This window comes from Schistocerca americana, chromosome 8 (genome assembly GCF_021461395.2).
Source record: "Schistocerca americana isolate TAMUIC-IGC-003095 chromosome 8, iqSchAmer2.1, whole genome shotgun sequence".
In the NCBI taxonomy this organism is placed as follows: Eukaryota; Metazoa; Arthropoda; class Insecta; order Orthoptera; family Acrididae; genus Schistocerca; species Schistocerca americana.
The window spans coordinates 388,940,902-388,960,149 of record NC_060126.1 but is presented as its reverse complement, the minus strand read 5'-3'; the positions used below and the strand labels follow the sequence as shown (position 1 = coordinate 388,960,149).

At 41.1% G+C, this 19,248-nt stretch overlaps 1 protein-coding gene across 1 annotated transcript; it reads left to right on the top strand.

Moving 5' to 3' along the window:
* The first annotated feature begins 17 nt into the window (after window positions 1-17).
* On the top strand, window positions 18-15,090 carry LOC124545052 (thioredoxin-related transmembrane protein 2 homolog). The gene is made up of 5 exons (XM_047123841.1): window positions 18-214; window positions 298-478; window positions 606-792; window positions 2,756-2,951; window positions 14,467-15,090. The coding sequence occupies exons 1-5, from the start codon at window positions 65-67 to the stop codon at window positions 14,599-14,601; spliced, it is 849 nt and encodes a 282-aa protein (XP_046979797.1). The 5' UTR covers window positions 18-64; the 3' UTR covers window positions 14,602-15,090.
* Window positions 15,091-19,248: the final 4,158 nt, after the last annotated feature.

Genomic DNA, 19,248 nt, shown 5'->3' with positions numbered 1-19,248 from the left:
CAGTGTCAGAGATGATAACGTATACTTTGTTTATTAACATTGGGTTGTTTATTTAGGAAAAAGCATGTCGTTTAAGAAAGATTTGATTTTACTTTTAAAACCTTATTACAGCATAAACATTTTGTTAAGTTTGTCTTATATACTATGTAAGAAAGTTCCTTTTGTGTGTGGGATTTTGTTTCCAGGCAGCTATCCACAATGTGAATTAGATACCGTACGTACTCAACACAAATAGGTCACAGAATTTGACAACTTTTATATTCGTCGCACTTTCACATATTGCGTTACATATTTCAGAGGGAATCGGAGATCCTATTTTTTCTCATAATAGTAGTAATGATGAAAACCAAGAAATCTGGAAGCGTCACTATGATAAACTATCTGACTTCCAGCTTCATTTACAATAAAGTAGCAAACATGATATTATGGTTTTATGCTGACGTACGCATGGGAATAATATTTAGCGTAATTTGTATATGTAAGTAGAACTTTTCGCTACCTCTAATAATGAAAATCGTAGGTGAATAAATGTTATGCACATTTGACATACAAGATTTAATATTCATGGATGGAGCCATATTTTATACATGTTGCTGGTTTCACAGTCTTTGCGATGGTGTTTCCTGAGCCAACGTACAGCGGCCCGGATAAAGTTGTCTACTTCAGAACTGCTGCAGGCTTGGAAGAACAACTCGAGAGAGACAGGAGAGTTACGTGGCTGGTTGTGTTCTATACTGCATGGAATCCTGCCTGTGTTACTTTTGCACCAATATTTGCCGAATTGTCTGCTGAGTAAGTATAATTTTGCTTAAATTTACTGCTTGTATAAGGTTCTCTACAACTCTCTTGAGTTACGTATTCTGTGTTTGTCTGATTGGAGACCTCCTTCAGAAGACTCTTTTGACCAGAAGAGTTCACTACATACAGTCACCTGTGTAAAGGTAAAAGTAATTCTCAGTGCAGTTTAGTAGTGTGTGTTGTGTCTGCTATTATGAATTGGACAGTGTGGCTTGTGTACACATCTGTCACAGTATCTCAAAGTGTCATTTCAAAATAAAACCATGCCCAGATAGTCATTTTATGATAATTAGGACTCTTAGTATGAGAATCTGCATATAAAATGTGCATGCCTCTCGGCAATCTCATGTGAACAATAAACCCCTTCTGTGAAACATAGAACATTGAAAATCTGCATTGTAGTGGTCACCTGCAGCACTGCACCAGCTGATATATAGCATATATGCTGCATACAAGTTCTGACTCCTGGGCACTCTGAGGAGAATTCAACAGAACAATGTACTACTTTATTGGAGGCAGCTGGGAGTATTGTGTCAACCTAGGCTGTAAGCACCTGCCTTCATGTAATCAGTTTGTCTTCTTGGCACACATTACAAACAACAGCACAAGCTATCCCAACACCACGGGGAGTGAAGATGATGGGCAAGAGAACACCTGGAATTGTACCAGGACCAATGGTGTGGGTTTTCTTCACTGACAAGTGCGGGATTCATGTGATGCCTGATGATCATCATAAAAGTATGTGGAGACATCCAGTTACCAATGCCCCTCTCGGGCATCCATTGTCAAGAGTTAAACAGGGAAGTGGACTAATATCATATGTAGCTATCTGACAGTTCTCGTTACCATTGATGATAATTGGAGGTCTGCACAATATTGGGACAAGATCACCAAGTCTATTGTCCAGCCCAATAGTCGGCAAGATTGATTTGTGTTTCAAGATGATAATGCATGAACATGCTTTGCCTCAACATGGTAACACAGCCCCGCTCAAGAAGGGAAAAGAGCCAAATGTCCTATGGTATCTGCTAACATGCTTGGGACCAGGTAAAACTTGCAGCGTATAATTGTAGGAAAACCTTCCTCGCACACTGGATGATCACAGAAGGGCTGCTGTTGAAGAGTGGAACAGGCTTGAGCCACCTTATGTATGGCATAGGGTGAAACAACCCAATATTAAATGTTACCCAGCAACAGATTTTGATATCACAGAAATTCAAAGGTGCGCACTTTCTAACAGGCAGCCTTTATTTTTGCTTGTGTTTTGTTTTTACCTCACAGTGAAGTTATTTTTTCATCATGCGTATTCATTTGTTTCTTGCCCTCATTGAATCTAAGCCTGCACATGTGCTCGGATGTGCACAATGTTCAAAACTCTTCTTGGTCAATTCATTTGTGATTCACTTACTTATTTATTTTATTAATTTTTTTTTTTTTTTTTTTTTCGTCCTTCAAACTCAGCAAATCGAGCATAGAAAGTGGAGCTGATTGAGACTTAATGGTCTGCCGACAACTGTAACTGCATGAGAACTGTCACTGAATATTTAAAACCTGAAATGTCAACCATGTAATTGACATGTGTTATCGTTCACAACAAAGAACAAAGTGCAGTTGTAATCTTCAGCCATTTGACATTCATTGCCGCATGAAGGCCTCCTCCAGACTTTTCCACGCAGTGCGCTCTTTAGTTATATGAGTACAGTACTCGTATTAAGTTACTCAACTTAGAAACTAAAGAGGAAAATACCTCATTCTTTCCACCTGCTGTACATACATGATGTCACTTTAGAACATTTTGTTCTGCCAGTTACATTTCTCATTTTATTTGTGTATTAGAGTGCTAGTAATATTCGTATCACTTGACTACATTGATATCATACCCTGTGTCACAGTAAGTTAAATAATCAAATAATTTTCTGTTAATGATTTAAACATATGCATTACTTTGCTGCTGCAGATATGGTCTTGAAAATTTGAAATTTGGAAAGATTGATGTTGGCCGCTATCCCGATGCAGCCAAAAAGTATAATGTTAATGACTCATCTATGAGTCGCCAGTTGCCTACACTGATACTTTTTAAGGATGGAAAGGAAGTTACAAGACGCCCTGGATTTGATAACAAGGGGAAAGTTATCAAGTTCTTTTTCTCTGGTGTAAGTAGCACAACACTAATAAGTGCTCTAAATGTACTATGTGATCTGTATTAATTGTAAATAATAATGTACAGAAAGTTCTGGTTGAGAATAATAAATTATTTAGGAACAAAGGAGTCAACTCACTTAAAGACAGAAGTGCTGCATCATTGACAGAGACGCACACAAATGGCACAGAGCTTTACTTCTGTAGCTTTCGGAATGCAGTTCCTTTCTCAAGCTGTAGGACACACTAGGATGCACATGTCCGCGCACTCTCTCTCTGTCTCTCTCTCTCTCTCTCTCTCTCTCTCTCTCTCTCTCTCTCTCTCTCTTTCTTTTTCGAGGACTGGTTGTTTGTGTTGTCCTTATAATTTCGTCATCATCATCATTTGTGTCAGTGGCTAGATTGGACGGTGTAAAAATTGGGATTTTGTAGGGGTGCTGATGACCACGCAGTTGAGCACCCCACAAACCAATCATAATCATCATCTATCTATATCTCTCTCTCTCTCACTCACTCACTCACATGCACCTGTCTGTCACCCAATGTTGTGCTCATTCGACTGGCAGCTCTTTACTGGCCCCTGGTGAGTGTACTGGGGTGAGGTGGGATTGAAGTGCGGGGTGGGGTAAGGGATTGAGAGAGGTGACAGGCAGGGAGCAGGTTGGGGGGAAGCGTCTAGCGGCTCATGGGAGACTGGGGAGTCGTCTGTGGGCTAGCTAGGGTACAGGTAGAGGGGCAGATGAGCACTCGATTTCACAGACTAGGGCGTGAGATGGTAACACACAACTAGCTGCCACATATTGGGCATTGGTAATGAGAGAGGATGATGTGTGTACACACACACGCTATTTGGTTTGGCTGGGGAGACAGCGAGTTACTTTAGGTGTTAGGCCGGAGAGGTTATGAGAGTGAAGGATGTTCTGTAAGCATAGCTCCCATCTGCGCAGTTCAGAAAAGCTTGTGGTATTGGGGAGGACCCAGATGGCGTGGGTTGTGAAGCGAGCATTGAAATTTTGCATGTTGTGGTTGGTCCACCTTGGTTTATGCAACAGTTTGACGGTGGCTCTTCATTCTGGTTGACAGCTGGTTGGTTGTCATGTGTGTGCAGTGGTTGTGACAGAGCTGGTATATAACATGGCTGCTTTCACAGCCTCTTACAGGGTAGGATAAGCCTATGACAGGATTGGAGTAGGAAGTGCTAAGTGGATGGATAGGGCAGGTCTTGCATCTGGGTTTTCCACAAGGTACGATCCCTGTGGTAGAGGACTGGGGGTGGGAGTGACAGAGAGATGGACTAGGATGTTGTGGTGGTTGGATGGGTGGCAGAGCACTTTAGGAGAGGTTGGAAGTATCTTGGGTAGGATATCCCTCATTTCAGGGGATGATGATAGATAATCAAAGCCCTGATGAAGGACATGGTTCAGTCGTCCCAGTCCCAGGTGGTATTGGGTGACAAAAGGGGTGCTTCTGTGTGGCTGGTACTTGGAATGGATGTGAGGATCAGTTGTGTGCGAGGATATGGCACAGGGGATCTGCTTTTTGTTGGGTGAGGGAGGGTATAGGCCGTCTGCGAAGGCCTTTGTGAGGCCTTCAGCATACTGGGCAAGGGAGTTCTCATCACTGCAGGTGCATCTGCCATGACTGGCCAGGCTTTATGGGAGGGATTATTTGGCTTGGAAAGGGTGGCAGCTGTCAAAGTGCAGGTACTCTTGGTGATTGCTGAGTTTGATGTGGACTGAGGTGTGGATGGAGCCATTTGAGAGGAGGAGATCAACATCTAGGATGGTGGCATGATGGGTGGAGGCGGGCTAGGTGATCGACTGCACAGCGTTTTACATTGGTATGACAAGCAACCAACTGTCAGCCAGAATGAACAGCCACTGTTGACTGTTGCCAAAAACAAGGTGGACCACTCACAACATGCAGCAGAGCGCAACATGCGAGCGAGCTGTGCAGGTGGGAGCTATCCTTACAGCACATCCTTCACTCCCGTAAACTCCCTGGCCTAAACCCAAGTTAACTCACTGTCCCCCCACCTTCACCAAATTGTGTGTGTGTTTGTGTGTGTGTGTGTGTGTGTGTGTGTGTGTTTCTTGTACAGCTTGAGAAAGGAATTCCACCCCAAAAGGTAGCAAAGTAAAGCTCTGTACCTTTTTGGTGTGCATCTGCCGACTACGCATCTCTTCTGCTGTTAGGCGAATTATCTCCTTTATTCCTAAATAATTCAGTAATTGTAAATAAAAGCAACACTGTTGATGGAATATTAAAACCCACAGGAAGAAACTAGTCTGAGAAAGACAGCAGTTGGCATGGAGATAGATACCTTGCTCAGAAATGATGCCTTTATGTTATCAATTGGGTGTAATGTTACCATGTTTTCTTCCTTCTCCATCATTTAACAAACTGTAGTGATTATCTATCTCAGAAGTGCAAAGTACAAGGAAGTAATAGGTTAATTGCAGATTAAGTATATTAATTGTTCTCTGCAGTAGTTCAGTTTTGTGAGGAATGTCTTTTTAGGTTTGCTTCAAAACCTGAAAGGTAAAAATCTGGGAGGAGTCATCGTCTTAGATAAGTTTTTTGTTATAAAATTATTTACAATTAAACTAGCCATCATTTTAAGACTATTTCAGTGGGCACCATTATTATGCACATTGGCTTTACAGATTCACAGAAGCTAGAATAAATGAAAAGGCTTATAAATTCTGAGCAACACATAAAGATTGACATGAACTTAAGGAGACTGCTGCCAGAGTACAAACATTACTTGAAAATGAATTACTGCAATATAATGAAAAGAATAGATTACTACTCATCATTAAGATGACACATTGAGTTGCAGACAGGCACAACTGAATGACTGTTGCACATTGAGCTTGTGGCCAAAGGCTTCTTCAGTAAAACACACACACACACACACACACACACACACACACACACACACACACACACACACACACACCTTACATACACAATCTGGCCAGAATGCTTATTTGAAACTCTAATCTACAGAGCGTAAAGAAACACGCATTATTGAATTGTTACTCAAATTAGCTGTATTAATAGTGTGGATAGTACTGTTTACAGTTTCAGAGATACAAAAGTTTGATAATACTGCTGTAGAAATATTAGCGTATCTGTAGCCAGATGATAATACAGAGGTAAAAGCCTACAATGGGGCCAGTGGCATATTTAATGTGTTTCATGCAGGAATGTTGTCAGCACGTGCCGTGATGTATGTTGGGAACAGAAGAAGGTGTGTCAGCTGTTTGTGTTACGCAGCCAATGAGTAGGCGGGCAACGTATTTCCAAGTAATACATTTGTAAGAAAGGGTGAAACATTGCTGTAAACAAGGATTATAAATTTAATTGCTCCTTGTTTGAGTCACAGATATTTATGCTGTGCTGATATCTGCACACCAAGGACAGTGTAACAACACATGATACATTGAGAAAAGCAGTGAAATATTTCTCTGCTCTGTGTTGAAAGGCTATCAGCCTGTGCAAGCACACTGAGTAAATGGAGTGTTTTTTAATTAGATCGTGGGAGAAGGTAGTGAATTTTAGTTAAATAATTAATTAAATAATTCCTGTCCTTCTGTATCTCCTCCATGTCCGAACAACATCGCTTTGGTTGACTTCGAGACACCTGAACACTTCACTTGTTGAGACCCCTTCCTGGCACAAAGTAAAAATGTGGACCCAATTGAACCGCAGTATTGACCCTCTAGGCATTGTTTAACTATAGACAAGACGAACCGTGTACCTCCCTTCTGGTGAAATAACTGGAACTGATTGGCTGTCAGACCCCCTCCGTCTAGTAGGCGCTGCTCATGCTTGGTTATTTACATCTTTGGACAGGTCTAGTGACATCTCTGAACAGTCAAAGGGCCTTTGTCTGTGATACAATATCCACAGTCAATGTCTATCTGCAGGTGTTCTGGGAACTGGGGTGATGCAAAACTTTTTTTGATGTGTATATTAAGCAGATGTTGTAAGCCACAGCAGTGAAATAACCAGAATTCACCAAGGAAAACGTAGTATACACTGTTACAAATTCACAACACAGTTTATAAATAGCATATCATATCAAATAGTTCCCCAAAGCAAACACTCAGGAAGTTTTACTGATGCCTACAGCTCATAACAACAACAACTCATTTAGCAGCCAAACACTAATTAAGTACAGCTCAGAACAGATCGACTGTAGCAATAGTATGCATTAAAAGGGGCATAAACCAGTTTTTTTACCTGAATAAATAGTTTTGAGATTGTATTCTAAACCCATCGCTGTGTTACAGAAGATATGCTGCATTAATATGGGGAAGTTCTAGTAGAATGGAAATAATGTAGGAATAAAGATAACAACTCACCAAATTGTAAAGCCAATGAGTCCTCAACAGGCACATAAATAAGACTGAAAATTTTGCTAGCTTTCGAAAGAATCTTTTTTCAAACTAGGGTACTCTCTCTCTCTCTCTCTCTCTCTCTCTCTCTCTCTCTCACTCACATATGGCTATAACATGCTTGACTGCAGCAGTTCCGCAGCTTGACTGGGGCAAGAGGTTGTGTTGGGTGGGTTGAGTGAGGAGGTGATGAGTGAGAGGGAAGGTTGGGGAAAAGTAGCTGATAGCTTGGAGGGAGACAGCTTGTGCTGTGGGTAGCAATGCAACACAGGCACTGGCAGTGATGAGTTTATGTTTATGATGCGCACAGTGATAATGATGTAGAGGAATGGATTGTAAGGGGAGGGGAAGGGTACAGAACAGAGAAAGACAATGAAGAGGGTGCAGATGCTGAATGGTAAATTTGGGGTTTTTGTGCAGGAGGGTAAGGGTACAGGGCAGGAGGCCAGCAGAGATTGATGCCAGGGGTATTACAAGAACAAAGGTTGTGTTGTGAGGACAACTCCCATCTACATTGTTCAGAGTAGTAGGTGTTGGAGAGGCGGAGCCAGATGGCATGGATTGTGAAGCAGCTGTTAAAATCAGGCATGTTGAGCTCAGAAACACATTCTGACAGTGCGTGGTCATCTAGGTTCTTAGCCACAGTCCATTGGTGGACATTCATTAAAGTAGGCAGGTGGTTTTGGTGGTCATGCTAAAAAAAAAAAAAAAAATGCTGTGTGGAAATTGCAGCAGACTTTGTGTGTGACATGGCTGCTTTTACAAGAGACCCTGGCTCTGATGGGATGGAATAATATTGTGCTGGGACAGGAGTATGATGCATTGGGTGAGTGCATTGGACAGGTATTGCACCTGGATCTTCCATAGAGATGACTCATGTAGCAATGTTGGGAGTGTGCGTGGTATAAGGATCACACAGATGCTGCATAGATTTGCACGTGATCTGGCGTCAAACCCGTGACGACTGTTTGCATCATATCTGCTGGGAAAGCTTGAAGAGTCACATCTGGTACCTTTAAGGGGAGGAGATGGCGAAGAACATATGTCAGTTTGACAAGTTATGCTGTAAGAGAGGTAGATTGTTAAGCAGCCTTGCATTTTGACTGAGATACCGTGACAAGCAAACCATCCCTACGTTTGCTAAATTTAAACATTGTATAAATTCTGTGGCTGCCATTAGAATTACACGAAGAGCGAGTGCGGCACTTGTGAGAGAAAGGTTGCGCTATATGCATAAGGAATTGTGCATAGTATCCAGACAATCACTATTACCCCATCTGAAGTTTTCAGCGATCCTTTCAGTGGTATCCTGGAACTGGGTAGACAGTACAGCTTGGGCACTAGCTGACTGAACGACAAGCTAAGGTTCTTCAGATGACTAAATACAACCGACTCGAAGCCAGAACGCAAGGACACATGCCAAGAAGAAATGCCAAGATGATGTACTGTGTTTTATCTCACAGAGGAGAATTTGGACAACACTGCAGTTTTGGTGCTACAGAAGGGTCTGAATTACACCAGGGACCATTCCCGTCCGAGATGTGATTAGTGGAATAGAGCAAGCTGTTTTGAAACTCCCTATGGATGCTGCTGTAGAGATTAGACGTGACACATGCTGCATCTTGACTCAAGCTTCACCTAAGAGGTCCAACTTTAACATCACTTCAGCTGAAAGAAATGTGCTACAAGCATTGAGAGAAGACCAAGACATCGTCATCTTACCTGCTGACAAAAGAAATACTACAGTGCTTCTCTTACGTACAGAATATAACAGCAAGATATACAAACTGCTCGACAATCCTGCATACAGTAAATTAAAAAGTGATCTGATGGGTAGACTGTGTAACTCATCAAGAAGAGCTTGATTCTAGCATGAGTCGCTAAGGGTTTGCATCAACAGGCTGCAGTTCCTCCTAGACTCTATGGCCTACCGAAGATCCATAAGAAGGGGGTGCATCTCCATCCCATTGTAAGTAACATACGAGCACCTACTTATTTTGTTTCCAAATATCTGACATCACTATTGGGTCCTCTCGTAGGCAAGTGCGACCATCATATTCGGAACTGAAGATTTCATAGGTCACCTGAAAACTCTTAGATTGCAATAATTGGATTTCTTAGTAAGTTTCGATGTTGTATCTTCATTTACAAAGACGACCTTGTGGGACTCTTTGGAGCTCATTAGCAACAAGTTTGAGGAGGACATAGTAGCATTATTTAAACATGTGCTTACTTCAACATACTTCTTATATCATGACCAATATTTTGAACAAGTGGACGGTGTCACCATGGGAAGCTCTGTGTTTCATGTGGTGGCCAATTATTTTATGGAGGACTTTGAAGAAAAAGCACTACAGTCAGCTACTCTCAAATCCTCTTGTTTTCTGCGGTATGTGGATGATACATTTGTGGTATGTCCACATGGACTTGACACTCTACCTACATTTCTTCAGCATCTGAATCCACCCCATCCGAATATAATCTTCACAATGGAAGTGGAAAAAGATGGTACTTTACCTTTTGTTGATGTTTGGTACAAAGGAAAGCAAGTGGAATCTTGGGAACATAGTGACTACTGCAAGCCAATGCATACAGATCTATTTCTGCAGGCTACAAGCTGCCAACATCCTGCACATTGCGGTAGTGCATTACGTACGCTAGTTCATACAACACATGTGGTATCTGATCCTGAAAGCCTGTCGAGTGAAATACAACATTCGAAGACAGTGTTCCGACAAAACGGTTATTCTGAGAGACAGATACACAATGCATTCAGGCCCAGGTGAGTTCAAGCTATGGAGCAAAATGAGGGTACGAAGACACACACCACTTTGGCCTTTTTGCCATATTTTGGTGCCATGTCGTCAAGAATCGGAAGAGTCCTCGGAAGATGTTACATTAAGTGTGTTTTTCAACCATCTGTAAAACTGAGAAACCTGTTGGGTTTGGTTAAGGATGATCTTGGCCTGAGGAAACATGGTATGTACAAGATTTCTTTTCAATGTGAGGCAGCATATATAGACCAGACATGTCGCACAGTGCAAGAACGCTGCGATGAACATAAGTGTCATACATGCCTTCGTCAACCAGAAAAGTGGGCAATTGCAGAACAGTCTGAATATAGGACATTGCATGATTTATGAAAAGATGGAATTTTTATCCCCAACATCATCTTTCTGGGGCTGTGTCATTAAGGAAGCAGTACATATCCATACAGTCGATAATCTCATCAACACTGATGTGGGATTTCAACTGAGCACAACCTGGAACTCTGCATTGCTTGCTATTAATCATGAGGTGAAACTCAGGATTTTTTGTAACTGACCCATCATAACATTGGTCTAGTATGGTCTTTGGTGAGTAACGTCTGGCCACACTGTTAGTAAATGCTGCGTACAGTGCACACGCAGGAGAGCCGTTCTGCGATTTTCAGCAGAGGACGTTTGAATATGGCACCATATATCTGCAAATCATTTGCTCATGCGCGATTTCTGCACCTGCGCATTCTTCATGCACATGTTCTAGATATGGGGTGCCGACATGCGGATACCATTAGGCATACCTAGCCACCAGCAAGGTTGAACCACCTGAAGATGTTGGACAGTTGGTCCAAGGAAATATTGTGGAATTTGCACAACCTGATCTGGATTCAAACCTGTGAAGACTATTTACTACAACCCTCAATGTTTAAAAATTATTTATGTAATTTATTTTTCTCTCTTAGCTGCATATTTTGTTATAGTATGGCTAGTTTCTGGTCACACTTTATCATCTGCAGATAAAAAAAAAAAAAAAAAATGGAAAAATGTATGTGCTTTCCATTATTTTACTGTAATTACAAAAGTATTGTAGACAGCTGTTGAATTTACCTAGCTATTTGTGTATTCAACAGTTGTATACAGTATGTCTCTATTTATTGTGTAATAATGGAAAATACATATTTAGTTTTTTTTTAGGTCTGAGATGAGCAAGTGTGATTGAAACTAGTCATACCATAAAAAATGTGTAACTGAAGTGGAGAAATATCTTTTTTAAGTATCAACACAGTTGTTGAATTCTCTCACAAAGAATATGCCGGCTGTAGTGAAAATCTCTAATTGTGTTTACCTAAAGACAAGTGTGTTGCCTTTTTAGGATATTTTCATTCCTAGTATTATAAGATTATCTTGCGGGGCAGTACACTTTAACTGTTTATTTATCAGAAGCAACCAGTAAGGATGCTGTGTAAACTAGGTAATTGTACACAATCACAATACACTGAGGTGACAGAAGTTATGGGATAGCAATATGCACATATACAGACGGTGGTAGTATAATGTACACAAGGTACAAAATGGCAGTGCATTGGCAGTGCTACATTTGTTCTCAGGTGATGTGTGTGAAAAGGTTTCTGTTGGGATTATGGCCACATGATAGGAATTAACAGACTTTGAAAGCAGAATGGTTGTTGGAAGTAAGACACATGAGATATTCCATTTAGGAAATCATTAGGGAATGCAATATTCTGAAATCCACCGTGTCGAGAGTGTACTGAGGATATCAAATTTCAGGCTTTACCTTTCACTACGGACAACTCAGTGGCCAACAACCTTAAGTTAACAACCCAGAAGAGCAGTTTTGGCGTAGATTTGTCAGTGCTAACAGACGAGCAACACTGTGTGAAATAACCACAGGTATCAATGTCAGATGTGTGACAAATGCTGTTAGGAGAGTGTGGTGAAATTTGGCGGCAGCAGCGACTGACACGAGTGCCTTTGCTAGTAGCACGACATCACCTGCAATGACTCTCCTGGGCTCATGACAACGTTTGTTGGACCCTAGACAATTGGAAAACTGTGGCCTGATCAGTTGAGTCCCAATTCCAATTGGTAAAAACTGATGGTAGGGTTTGAGTGTGGTGCAGACCACATGAATTCACGGACCCAAGTGTCAACAAGACATAGAGCAAGCTGGTGGTGGCTCCATAATGGTGTGGGCTGTGTTTACATGAAATGTACTGGGTCCTCTGGTCCAACTGAACTGATCATTGACTAGAAGTGGTTATGTTTGGATATGAGGAGACCATTTGCAGCTATTCATGGACTTAATATTCCCAAACATTGATGCAATTTTTATGGATGACAATTGGACAATTTGAGCGAATGATTTGGCCACCCACAGTACTGCACACTAATATCATTGAACATTTGTGTGACATAACTGAGAGGACAGTTCGTGCACAAAATCCTGCACTAGCAACACTTTCACAATTGTGGACCAGCTATAGCCGCAGTGTGGCTCAGTATTTCTGCTTCGAATTGCTGCACTACGCTGGGCAAAAGGAGGTCCAACATGATGTTAGGAGGTATCCCTCGACTTTCGTCACCTCGGTGCAGAAAGTAGAGTCATAATTTTCAAGTAGACTTTGTCGCCATATGTGGGGGTTTGGACACAAGTTGTATATCCTGTTAAGAAATCCTATAATCTTCCATCTAACATGAACCAAGAAGTTGGGAATCTCAACCACTTTAAAAGAAAATTAGAAATGTAATTTATTAGCTACTCTTTCTACAAATTATCTGGACTCAAGGATTGAAAAATTCTAATACCTACATGGAAAATGGCAGTGTTTGTTGTGAATCTGTATGACAAATAGTAATGTAATGTAGGTGAGACCTAGGCTTTGCAGGTATAGGTACTAGTTTTCTTCGAAAAATACCGGTGTAATCATGCAAATATAAAGATATAGATGTGAAATAAACATCACCTGTTTAGTATATCTGAGGATGCAGCAGTGTTTTTCAAAGGAGGAGCTTTCTTTCTAATTTACTTTAAGCTTGCATATGCTTCAACTGGCACAAACATGATTAACATTTAGCAGTATAGTGATAGATTACTATTAATACAGTATACACATTTTGTTTGTGTGATTTACTTGTCTTTTATTAACTTAATCTTGACTAGTTCCACATCCTGGAAGGTTCTCTTTTTTGATAGGATTTGCATAACATGATAAATGAATGAATTCCTTTTACCCTTTAAATGTTAGTGTAAGTGAGCATGTTATGCTCGAAAAAGAGCAGTGATTATTTGGTGGCTGACCCCTGCTATTCAACTTGCTGACACATTAATCACGAAGTTATTGTAACTGAAGAATAGGAATTGTGACATGTTTATGGGAGGACAGTGGTTCATATCCCCATCAGGCAATCCAGATATAAGTTTTCCCACGTTTTACTGAAGTCTTCAGGCAAATGTCTGGGTGTTTCCTTTGAAATGGACACAGCCAATTTCCTTCACTGTCAGTCACCAATCCAAGCTAGCACTCTGTTCTAATGACTTCATCATGAACAGGATGTTAAATTCCAGTTTTCCTTGTTTTCCTGGGTAACAGCTTTTCTTGTTGTTAACATTCACTTTTCTTTCAAAACTTGTTGCCTCTTGGGACAGTACATAGTCAATGCTCTTGTTATCCACCCTGCTGTACATGGCAATGTATGCAACATGTCCACTGTTACTAATGGCATACCACACTGGACTCGCATTCGGGAGGACAACGGTTCAATCCCGTCTCCAGCCATCCTGATTTAGGTTTTCCGTGATTTCCCTAAATCGTTTCAGGCAAATGCCGGGATGGTTCCTTTGAAAGGGCACAGCCGATTTCCTTCCCAATCCTTCCCTAACCCGAGCTTGCGCTCCGTCTCTAGTGACCTCGTTGTCGACGGGACGTTAAACACTAACCACCACCACCACTAATGGTATACCAGTCTATGTTGTGTTCACTCTCTCCGTTGACAAAAATCAGCTCCTACAGCTAACCACCTGTACTGACTACAAAATTTCTTGTGCTGAATGCCCTAAATGAAAATAATCATCATAATTCCGTTATAAATACATTAGCTCTACTTCTCTAACAATTTTCGTGTACTATATGAGTTTATGAGCAAGGAAAAGTAGATCAGAAACTACATTATGAAGTGTAATCTGCATTCTCAGTCTACCTTTCTAATAAATAATGGGAGTGACATTATGTGCTTGAAATTATTCTCTTAATGTTGTTGTTTCTAAAGAATTACATTAGTTGATTACTTTACTGTCTTTCTTTTCCTTAATGTTTCATTTGTATTTTTTTCTTTGTTTTCAGGATAACGTTAAAGCATCATTTGATCTGAATAACTTGTATAATGAGTGTAAATCAAACCCTTTGAAAAAGAAGAAACCTCTCACTCAAAGGACTGAAATGACAGAAACTGTGAATAATCATGTCAAATCTGAATAGTGCTGAATGTGTATTAAGGCTAGCGTCTGTTAGTATTTTTTCTCTTTTTCTTTTGCAATTGGCTGTGCTTTAAGTGTTTTATTGTCACACTAGTGATTCATACAAGAGAACAAGAGCCACAACCGTAAAAGGTTTATGCTATGAGCAAGCGCACACAGTGGTCCATGGACTTTTTTTAAGCCAAAAATGAAACTGTTTGCTTAATTTGCTATACACAGGTATTATATAGAATGTAGCTCTAAACCAAAGATTCTTACAAAATATCGGTCGAGTATTAAGTTCTGAGTGTATACATGTGAAAGAGCAGTGCATTTTTCTAGATTAATTGTTTCAGTCTCTCGGAAGTTCTCTTCACTGACTGAAATATTGTCAGTTTCAGTACCATAAATATATTAAAACTGAATGTTTTATGTCATAATAAGCTGATGCTGCTGAACATGTAACATTGTGAACCATTGCAGTATCATAAGAAGAGAATTGTGACTTCTATTTTGTGGATTATTTTACTTTTCCATTTACATACATGATTACTGCTATCTGAGTAGCAACAAAGCTTTTGATTGCAGCAAACTCGCAAAATGTAAAGAAGACAACTGGTAAGAGACAAGGTCTAGCTATAACATAGTGTAAGCAAAATAGGCAGCTTCTTTAGGTGCTAAAATTTTCTGGGCACCAAATAATAGGCACACAACAAACAAAAATTTTTGTTCATTTGTATGGTTAGGAGTTTTGCTTTCAGACTAGTATTCTACTGAAGTATTATTGTTGTGGCCAAGGGAGGAACAACCATGCCTGATTTCTGTCATCAGTTCCCACTTGCAGCTCATATGCTTATACTGGCTTGCCATTATAGTAAGGGATACATTCCAGTTCTGGTTTCTGCACTTTTGTTTACTCCACATTTATGCCAATGTTGCCCCACTATGTATTATTCTTCCGGTGGCAACTGTGAAGCAAAATAAATCTAGCCAATGATTTATTGTTTTCCAGTTTTGTTCATCCACATGAAGGCAGCATGTTTGCTCTGCAATGTAGAAGTGGTATAAATGATTTTTTTTGTGTTAAAAGATAATTATTTTAGCTAAAGCAAACAATGGAAGCCCCACATAGGAATATCAACAATGTAGGAAAAAATAGATTACCACTTACTGTAAAGAAGACACATTAAATTACAGACAGGCAAAATTATAAAATACTTACACAAAGCTTTCAGTCACAGCCTCCATCAGCAAAAGAAAAACACACACCATTCATCCACAAGCACGCACAACTCACGCTCTCATAACTGTCAGCTCTGGCAGCTGAGGCCAGAATGCAGCTATCATATGGGATGGCAGCAGCAATCTGGAGGGGTTGGAGAGGGGAAGGGTATACCGTATTTACTCGAATCTAAGCCGCACCTGAAAAACGAGACTCGAAATCAAGGAAAAAAAGTTTTCCCGAATCTAAGCAGCACCCTAAATTTGAGACTTGAAATTCAAGGGGAGAGAAAAGTTTTAGGCAGCACCTCCAAATTGAAACAAAGTTGGTCCACTGTAATATGAGACACAATTTAGGTCCAATGAATGACGATACAGCTACAGTAGTTTGCTTCGAGTCGTAAGCTTAGCAGTTAAGCTTTACCAGGTAGCCATTGCTATGTGTCAGGCGCTCCATCCGTGTTTATAAGGGTACCCTTCCTTTCTCATGTGCCTCGTCTGGTTTGAATTGATTGCTTATTTTTCATTGATCTGGTAAGTGCCGTTCTCTTTGTTATAGGTGTTTACGTCACTCTAAGCTGAAAATGCATAACTGTTCTGTGTCATGCATTGTTTGTCGCATACTGATAATGAGTGTTTATGGCTTGTCGCCGCTCGCAGCATGGCTTGCCTTTGTGCACGGTACCGCCGCTTACAACTAAAAAAAAAAAAAAAAAAAAAAAAAGAAAGAGAGAGGAATCATCTCATTAGCGAAACAATGGCAAGAGACTGCTATTTGTTGTTACTTACACTGCTGCTTACTTTGATAATGATCAACAAGAACCAAATAATAGACTGTGTATGATAGATATTCTGAACGAGAGTTTAGCGAAATTTTTTCTCCATTTGAAAATCTTTGCAGACGCCTCTTTCTGCACAGAAATTAGAGTCATCTTAGATTTAAAAATCTAATCAGTTGCCATGCTTCATTTCTGACTGTATCACTATTCAACATAAGAATAATATGAATATAAACATGATATGATATGTATATTCTTCTGCGTTTGCTGTTGTCTCACTCTAGTTTTGTAGTTTATTAGGCAGACAGGATTTAAATGAAATAGCAGCAAACACGAAACAATGCATGGCAAAATGTTTATATTTGTATTATTCTTATGGTGAAAAGAATACTGCATGTGATTCACAATTCATAAAAGTTCCTATTAGCAACCATCTTTTCTCACAGGTAGGAAAAAATTCAGAACGCAGAGTTGGCCATATTGACAAACATCCCAAACTGTCTCGCCAGTCGAAGTTTCATAGTACATTGAAATGCTGCTACATTCGATGATGAAAAATACGGAATTTGTATTTACTTCGTTGGGTAATGCATGAAAATGCAGTGGTCGAAACTCAGGGTGTTTTTTTTTTTTTTTTTTTTTTTTTTTTACTGACGCAGAGATTTTGGCGCCAGTATTTATCTTTGTGCCTGCAAAGCATGCTGTGTAGCGCTACATATATTCGACGGCAGAAGTTAGTTGTGGCGGCACCTACCAACATTTTTCAGAATTTCCGCTTACTTTGCACTCGATTCTAAGCCACAGGCGGTTTTTTGGATTACAAAAACCGGAAAAAAAGTGCGGCTTAGATTTGAGTAAATACGGTAGTAGTGGACAGGTGGGGTGGAGGTCAGAGGGACAGAGCAACACTTTCTAGTAGAGTGCACCGGGACTAGAATGCCAACAGGTGTAGTGTCAAGAGATTGTGGAAGAGGAATGTCGGGTGAAAGGGTGAAAAAGGAGAGGAGCTGGGAAAGATGGGTGAATGCTTTAGCAGGGGGTGGCAAACAAAGAGGCTGGGAGGCAAGGATGGGGAGGAAATTATGGCACAGAAGGGGTGGAAACTGTTGGATGGAGGGTGTGGGGACAGTATATTACCATACGTTGAGGCCGGGATAATTACGGGAGCAGAGAATGTGTTGTGAGAATATCTCCCATCCGTGCAGTTCAGAAAAGTTGATGGTGGAGGGAAGGATCCAGATGGCTCAGATAGTGAACCAGCCATTTAAATCAACCATGCAGTGCCACAGAGGAGTCTAATTTGCTCATGGCCACTGTGAGTGTTCATCCTGTTGAACAGCTGGTTGGCAGTAATACCAATATAAAAAGCTATGCAATGGTTGCAGCAGAGCTGGTAAGTCACATGGTTGCTTTCACAGGTGGCCTAACCCCTGAAGGGGTAGGATAAACCTGTGACAGGACAGGACTAGGAAGTGCTGGGTGGGTGGATTTGGCAGGTCTTGCACGTAGGTCTTCCTCAGGGATATGATACTTGTGGTGAGGGATTGGGATTGGGAGTGGCACAGGGATGAATTAGGATATTGTGGAAGTTGGCTGGGCAACAGAACACCACTTTAGGAGGGCTGGGAAAAATCTCAGTTAGGATGTCCCGTATTTCAGGGCATGATGATAGGAAGTCAAAGCCCTGGCAAAAGGATGTGGTTCAGTTTTTCCAGTTCAGGTTGGTACTGGGTGAAGAAGGGGGCACTCCCTTGTGGCCAGTTCTTGGGGTGGTGGGAGAATTGTAGGTGTGAAAATGTCATGGGAGATCTGTTTGCAGACAAGGTCTGGAGGATAGTGCCTGTTTGTGAATGCCTTGGTGAGACCCTCAGCATACTGAGCAAGAGAGTTCTTGTCGCTACAGATATGCTGTTCCCAGGTGGCCATTCTATATGCAGAGAGATTTTTTGGTGTGAAAGGGATGATAGCTGTCAGAATGCAGGTACTGTTGGTGGTTGGTAGGTTAATGTGGACAGAGGTGCAGATTGAGACATCAGTGAGGAGGAGGTCAACATCTTGGAAGGTGGTGTGCTGGGTTGAGGAGGAGTTGGTGAAGTTGATGGGGGAGAAGGCACTGAGGTCGTGAAGGAATGAAGATAGGGTGTCCTGGCACTGGGTCCGGATCATGAAAATATCATCAGTGAACCTGAAACAGACTAAGGGTTTGCTATTTTGGGAGGCTAGGAAGTTCTCAGCTAGGTGACCCATAAATAAACAATAAACAAGTTGGCACGGGGTGGGGGGGGGGGGGGGGAGGGGGGTGTTGCCCATGACTGTGTTGGGTGTGTTTTTGTATACCTTCCCTTCAAAGGAGAAGTAGTCGTGGGTTAGGATAAAGTTAGAAAGGTGTATGAGGAATGAGGTAGTGAGTCTGGAGTCTGAGGGACGTTGGAAATGGTAGTGTTCAGTAGCAGCTGTAAGATCATAGGCATGAGGGATGTTTGTGTATAGGGAGTTGGTATAAACAGTGACGAGTGGGGATCCAGGAGGTAAATGGGTGGGGATGGTTGGTATCTTTGATGTGGGAGGCTAGATTGTGAGCAATTGGTTATAGGTGTTGGTCAGTGAGGGCCGAAATTCAGCTAATTTATTATGTTTTCTAATTTAATCCGACTAGCAACTCATGAGAC

What these genes read in the sequence shown, in the direction of transcription:
- LOC124545052 (XM_047123841.1), top strand. Translation starts at nt 65, where the DNA reads ATGTCGTTTAAGAAAGATTTGATTTTACTTTTAAAACCTTATTACAGC. An exon ending in CACAATGTGAATTAGATACC is followed by an intron (nt 215 to 297) that starts GTACGTACTCAA and finishes TACATATTTCAG; the next exon opens with AGGGAATCGGAGATCCTATT. An exon ending in TTTGCCGAATTGTCTGCTGA is followed by an intron (nt 793 to 2,755) that starts GTAAGTATAATT and finishes TTGCTGCTGCAG; the next exon opens with ATATGGTCTTGAAAATTTGA.